A 7,352-nucleotide genomic window follows, 5' to 3' on the forward strand; every position below is an offset into this window, starting at 1 on the left:
AAATAAGGAATTTAGATAACGCTCTGGCTCTTTCCCGAGCTGTCTCTTCGTTATACATCACCCGTTACCTCAGACGGAAAAATAATTGGCCGTTTTCCTTTTCTTGGAGAAGAACAACCCTGTGGGATTTGTTTCCGCATATCCCTTTCATATAGCCCAACCGTTTGATTATGAGGACACGATCAGATGTCACATTAAATGAACAATTGTTATTACTTTTTAATGTAAGAGTTATGATTAAATCACAATGAAAATAAAATACAAAAAAATCTATGAAAATCAGTTTCTTTAATATAGGTTTAGGCTATTTGATAACATATAGGCTAATCATCTTGCTAACGCATTCAATTAAACCATTCCCAAAAGTAAGCCTTGCCTAGGCTATATATTATTTGCTTGGTTGAGAGCCATGATTGTTTAGACTGTTTTCCCTTTTAATTATAGGTTATTAAATTGTTCTCAATTGATGGTCATTTATTATATATGTTTTATGATTAGCCTTTTTGTGAGATTAATAACAACTAATCTCAAAAAGGGATTATTTATTTTAATTGTGTAAACCACAGACCTCACAGGTGACACTTTCACTTTTTCACCGTTTCCTGTAAACAGGCTCACAGTCACTTCACATAATTGCTGCTGGAAACAAATGTATCACTTCATAAAGAACAGATGCGGACTGGATGATGTCGCGTGCTTAATGATGTAAATAAAGTAAAGTTCTTTATTATTATTTCACATTTTAACGTCTTATAATTTGATTTCAACATGCGCACTTTCCTAGTATTCGAAGAGAGATTTTTTAATGGCAGGCATTTCCATTTGACATACGAAAAGAGTTCTCAACAGAGAAAACAACAAATAAGAAGTTGATATGCATGGGGAGCCTTAACGTGACGTTTAGCGCACGTGCCGACTGATTAGATGCTGCTAGGAATTGTTTTGGGGAAAGATCGACTTTTTAATTAAATGCATGAGGTTTGTTTTTGTAACTTGGTAAAAGGTATGTAAGAATTCGTACATACAATATAGCCCAGAGGAATGCGTAAAAGAACAAAATAATCTGAAATAGTTTCAATTCAAATTTTTTTTTTTTCACGATGTGTGTAGGGTGTCCAATCAAAAACGCATATTTTGACCAATGAGTAAAATATGTTAATTGTGTAGATATTCCTCTAAGAAAACCAATGGTCCAAACCTCATGTCTCCGTCACAATCCGATCAAACATTATTGGAGTTTTTTTCCTTGTAGGGTGGCCAGAATTACGGTGACTAAATTAATGGAGGCCAGAGCAAAAAGTGGTCAAAAATCTGGAAAAATTGCATCGTGTCAGAGCCTTAATTCTTGCACAGAATCCAGCCAATTGACTACTTGACAGGCTCACTTTCCCGTTGAACTCATCTTTCTTCTCGAATCCGCAGTATAGAGGTAAAATGGATATCGCGTTTGAGACATGACATGTAGTATTTTTATATTTTAGTATAGCCTACGATTTTCATATTAATTCAAAATTCCTGTTTTTCGAAGAGCGTAGGCCTATCTCTGTGAAATCTCAACTGAGTACTGAGCGTAGGCTACAAAGCTTTTTATTTTCAAAACCTTTTACATTTAATTCAGCTCGTGTCATGTTAATTTTGCGACCCGCGGAAACAACTTTGAAGTCAACAGAGCTTGGTGTTTATTATCAGATGCATTATATTAAATCCGAATTTTGGACATAATGCTAATGATATGTTAGAGAAAGACTGTACCGAACGATTCAGAACATGAATAATCATATTTGTCTTTGTAAAATGTATTTTATAACATAAGGAAGTTCAATTTCATCACCAAAGCGCGTTTTCACCCACTCTGGTAATGTGTGTGGATATCTCCCAATTACTTTGATATATTTTGGGAAGAAACTCTGTTGATTTCTAGTCCTTCAGGCATACTTTAATCAAACTAAAATGTTCAGCAAAGGTCGTTGCATAGGCCTATAGGCTAATTGCTTTTATCCATAATATTCCCAAACATTGCGCATAACTAACAATTTAGTGAATTCAATGTCATAGGCCTGTAGAATAACCTAAATCATTGTCAAAATATCTAAAGTTGTGATTTCGTAACAGGCAACCCAAAGTCAGTGCAACTGTGCAATGGATTTAAAATAGGCTACCATAATTGACATAGGGTAACTATGTCTAATTGAATTAAATCAGTGAGTTGAACCAATTGGCATGGGAAGGGCTGTAGCCTATTCCATGGATCCCCAAAAGCTCCTCCCCTGACGCTTGCCATGAGTTGGGTGTGTGAATAAGGCGATCATATAAGAGCCCTTGAACAATTCGTGAGCAGATTATAATCGTATAGTGAGCGTAAATTCGTAGGTGCAGCTGAGAAGGTCAACATTAGTTAGCAGAGGAGAGCCGCACACCGAGGACTCATACCAGGGCGCAGTGGTGTAGCGTCTTGGTGATTGTAGCCTATTTTGGATCCTTTAATTTTTGTAGTGTTTGCTATTTCAAAAATAATGCAGCTAGAGAATATTCTTCCCAGCGCATCAACCATCAATTTACCCAATACTTTTTATAACCTCTCGTCATCAGATAGTGCAAATAATAGCCCGGGGCCATCGCAGATCGAATATCAAGAAGTTGACCGGACGGAATCCGAACCAAGTAACGGTCCCAATAAATATTTGAGCGGAGTGGGGAACGCCATGATGGGTGAGGGAGAGGGCAACGCCTTCACCGGGACTAAAGCTGCCCCAGACGGAAGAAAAGGCTCACCAGTCCTCGGTGAGGATGACCAATCCACTGGCCGGCGGTACAACATAGATGAACTTGGCACTGACAGATACTTTATATCCTCCTCACAGACGAGCTCCGATGTGGCAAATCAGTGTTCCCTCTTTCCATACGCAGGACAAACTGGGACAGTGTACAGCGGGGCAAATGGATCCAGGTATTCCTCCCTTCATTACGGATCGGTCCTGCCACCGACAGGGTTTTCATCCTCCGTGTGCCCTAGCCGGAGTCAGTTTGGCAGTAGCTACCAGTTCGCCCAGGGTCCAGGTTGCCTGTACCCCTCCTATCCGGGAACGGGTTCAGGTATTGGTTCCATGGCTCTCCCGGGGTCCACACCGGGAACGAGGGCTCAAGTTTATCTCTGCAACCGGCCCCTATGGCTCAAGTTTCACCGATTCCAGACCGAGATGATCATCACGAAACAGGGCAGGTGAGCAGAGGCGTTGGAGACAAGTTGATGGAATGTCATGTTTGATGATGGTTAGCCTACTAAATATCCGCCCATCTGTGATGTTCCAATAGTCCTTTATATTCCGGTGTCATATTTGCGTATATTTTGACAAATGTTATTTACACATCATTTTTATGAAGAGCACATACATGCCGACTTTGACATATAATTATTTACAAATAAACATGTAGGCTATACAAATGTTTAAAACCTTTTTTATTTTCGTGCACTGTATGCAGGAATAGCCTAAGTGAGGAAAATAAAGTGTAAAGTATTGATTAGTTCATGCCATGACCTAACCTTACGAATTTTCTTGAACGCAATGACTCCCTCTGATAATTTTCGTTTAAGTAAACCCTTGAAATTGTATTTGCAATAATTGTGGCATCAAATGTATTTTCTTTCAGGCGGATGTTTCCATTTCTCAGTTTCAACATCACTGGACTTAACTTGACCGCGCATTACAACGTGTTTGTTGAGGTCGTGTTGGCCGATCCAAATCACTGGCGATTTCAAGGAGGAAAGTGGGTTACTTGTGGGAAAGCAGACAACAACATGCAAGGTGAGACTAATATTAAATTCACCTGTAATGTAGGCTACGTATTTAGAGGCCTATAGCCTACAGAAGCAGCACATTTCAACTAACGGAAATTAAATTATATTTCGATAACGCATAGCCTGTCAATTAGGAACGTTTCGTTAGATGTCAATACACATTTCTCTAAAGTTTACACCCAATTAACTGGCTATTTATGCTGTGTTTCTGGTCGTTTCAAAGCGCACACGATCACATTACCTATAAATGTTTTTTGTTGGTTGATTATCCCCATTTTAAAAGAAAAGACAACCATTCAAACATTGTTAGCTGGTGACATTGATCTATAATGGAAAACGGATTCAATTATAATTCATTATTAGTAATCTTTTTCTTCTTTTAGTTCATATGATGTAAAATGGCCTGCCAATGAGACGTTTGTAATAACATGAAAATAGTCAACTTCAATCTTCTATTTGCATTTTTCCCCCAAAATTGTTTTTTACCTGTGCAATTTAACCATATTTAAATATTAGCCTAATAGCTCCAGTTTCACATCTGATTGCTTTTGAAAATTGAAATCCTGAGCATGTGATTCAATAATAGTTTGATTGCAAGTTATTTTTGGTAAATTGGCAAATTGCTGGTCTTTTTGGAAATGTATAGAGTTTGACACATAAGAGAAGTTCAAGTTAAGAAAGGGAAAATATCAGTGTTATTCCTTACATTTTTGTTTTGCATTTGTGCTGCATTGTACTTAATATTTTTATGTTCTATGTCCCACATCATTTATTAAATCACAGGTAACAAGATGTATGTTCATCCTGAATCCCCAAACACTGGTGCTCACTGGATGAGGCAAGAGATCTCCTTCGGCAAACTGAAGCTGACCAACAACAAGGGGGCAAATAATAACAACACACAGGTGAGGCCTACACCGTCATTTATTTATTGTGACTCAAATGTCTTTGGCTACTTTTTAAAAAGCTGTCTTTGGTGTTCTAGATCACAAATCAGTCCAAAACCATATTTATTTTTTATTTTGACAGTGCTATTGGCAAAAATCTCAATGTAATTGGTGACGTGCCAAATAACCAACCACAGTAACTGTTTTGAAAGCATGAGAAACCCAAGCACTAACTTTGAATTCACCTCTTTTTTTATTTTTTTTATTTTTTTTGGTAGATGATTGTCTTGCAGTCTCTGCACAAATACCAGCCTCGGCTGCACATCGTGGAGGTCACAGAAGAGGGAGTGGAGGACATAGGCAGTGACGCCAAGACACAGACCTTTACCTTTCCAGAGAACCAGTTCATTGCAGTCACTGCCTACCAGAACACAGATGTAAGATGCCCACTACTATCAATCTACTTAAATCTTAAGTAGATAAGATCCATCTTCTCTACATAAAAAATATCAGATCTGCTTAAGATTTTAAGTTTCTACACTGAGTACACAAAACATTAAGAACACCTGCCATAGACTGACCAGGTGAAAGCTATGATCCCTTGTTGATGACACTTGTTAAATCCACTTAAATCAGTGTAGATGAATGGGAGGAGATGGGTTAAATAATTATTTTCAAGCCTTGAGACAATTGAGACCTGGATTGTGTATGTGTGCCATTCAGAGGGTGAATGGGCAAGACAAAATATTTAAGTGCCTTTTGAACGGGGTATGGTAGTAGGTGCCAGGCGCACTGGTTTGTGTCAAGAACTGCAACGCTGCTGGGTTTTTCCACACAACAGTTTCCCCATGTGTATCAAGAATGGTCCATCACCCAAAGGACATCCAACCAACTTAACACTACTGTGGGAAGCATTGGGGTCAGCATGGGCCAGCATCCCTGTAGAACACTTTTGACACCGCCAACTCAATATTAGGAAGGTGTTCCTAATGTTTGGATACTCAGTAAATATTAACTGTCTATAAAATGTGTTTTTGTCAACACTTCTGACCATGGCTTGAACATTCTCTCCTTTCCAGATCACACAGCTTAAAATCGACCACAACCCCTTTGCTAAAGGCTTCAGAGACAACTATGACTCGTAAGTAACAATAACTTGCTTCCTTTTTTGCATGCGGTATTGTGGCAATTTTTTTCTGCTCTGCTACTTTTAGTCTCTCGTGTGAACTTGTTTTTCTTTTGCAAATGACTCATCCTTGGACCTTTTTTTTTGTCTCTCTCTTCCACAGGATGTACACAGCCCCAGAGGGTGACAGGCTGACCCCCTCCCCGACAGCCTCCCCTCGCGCTCACCAGATTGTGCCGGGTGCCCGCTATGCCATGCAGCCCTTCTTCCAGGACCAGTTTGTCAACAACCTGCCCCAGAACCGCTTCTACACCGGGGAGCGGGCCGTGCCCCAGACCAACAGTCTCCTTTCCCCCCAGGCTGAGGATGCTGGGGCCAGCTCGGCTCAGCGTTGGTTCGTCACCCCGGTCCAGCAGACGGGCTCCAACAAGCTGGACCTATCCTACGACCAGGACTACTCAGCCAGCAGTCTACTGTCCTACGGCATCAAGCCCCTGCCCCTCCAGACCTCACACGCCCTCAGCTACTACCCCGACTCGGCCTTCACCTCAATGGCGGCCGGCTGGGGCACCAGAAGCACTTACCAGAGGAAGATGACCACAGGCTTGCCCTGGTCCCCTCGGCCCAGCCCCCCAGCCTTCACAGACGACCAACTGGCTGTTAGCAAAGACAAGCTGCCCGAGGAGAGCACCGCAGCATCCACTTGGATCGAGATGTCCCACTCGCTGAAATCTGTGGACTCTACCGATTCGGGCGTGTACTCCATGGTCTGCAAGAGACGCCGGATGTCACCTGGTGGGTCGAGCACTGAGAACTCCCCCACCATCAAGTGTGAGAACTTGACCACATCGGAAGAGTTCAACAAAGACAACCCCAAAGGCATGGGATACTATGCCTTTTACACAAGCCCCTAAAAAGACTATTTATTAAAATCTTATTCTTTTTAGTTTTTAATTGAGTGCTCCCCTTACCTTTTTTTTTTAAACACCCTTTCTTAATTTTTATCTAAAGGTGCCAAAGCTTCATGCTCCCAAGCAAGCTGCACAGATTACTTACCCAGCCAGAGTCCCCCCCATACCTGAACACACATACATTGTGACAAATTGTTGTTTGTAAAGCATGTCCCCAGTTAATTTTATTTTTTACAAATGTGATTTTATTTAAGGTCATTTTGTTGTACAGTATTTGTGCACTTTAGTATGTGATGTATCTTGTACAAACTGTCTTCATGGAGGTGTTATGAAATGGGTAATAAAAACAAGCTTTTCATAAACAATCGTCCCACTTTGCAAATTCAGTCTTGTTTATTATCAATAATATATATTTACTTAAAGGAAGACTCAGTGAAATGACATTGCCATAAGCAGCATCGCAGATATTGAGATGAGCGAGATGCAAGACTTCGCCCTCATACAGTCACACATAGTATCTGCGCATGTGCACGGGTTCACTTCACGCTGTTCACAACGTGGGAGCCAGGGTACCAAAACAGCGGAGAAGTTAAGCCTCACTCTTCAATGCTCTTATCAAATCAACATTTACA

At 40.6% G+C, this 7,352-nt stretch overlaps 1 protein-coding gene across 4 annotated transcripts; it reads left to right on the forward strand.

The window, feature by feature from the left end:
* The first annotated feature begins 1,208 nt into the window (after nt 1–1,208).
* On the forward strand, nt 1,209–6,877 carry LOC121571442 (eomesodermin). Of its 4 annotated transcripts, none has more exons than XM_041882901.1 (7): nt 1,209–1,429; nt 2,590–3,220; nt 3,649–3,803; nt 4,580–4,701; nt 4,962–5,120; nt 5,763–5,824; nt 5,973–6,877. In XM_041882901.1, exons 2-7 carry the CDS (start codon nt 2,703–2,705, stop codon nt 6,721–6,723), a joined length of 1,767 nt encoding a protein of 588 aa, XP_041738835.1. In that variant the 5' UTR covers nt 1,209–1,429; nt 2,590–2,702; the 3' UTR covers nt 6,724–6,877. The 4 variants fall into 4 exon arrangements, with proteins under 4 accessions (XP_041738835.1, XP_041738832.1, XP_041738834.1 ...); XM_041882898.2 differs by lacking the exon at nt 1,209–1,429 and having other exon boundaries at nt 2,295–2,781; nt 2,908–3,220; XM_041882900.2 differs by lacking the exon at nt 1,209–1,429 and adding an exon at nt 2,295–2,455.
* The last annotated feature ends 475 nt before the right edge of the window (nt 6,878–7,352 follow it).

This window comes from Coregonus clupeaformis, chromosome 8 (genome assembly GCF_020615455.1).
Source record: "Coregonus clupeaformis isolate EN_2021a chromosome 8, ASM2061545v1, whole genome shotgun sequence".
Lineage (NCBI taxonomy): Eukaryota > Metazoa > Chordata > Actinopteri > Salmoniformes > Salmonidae > Coregonus > Coregonus clupeaformis.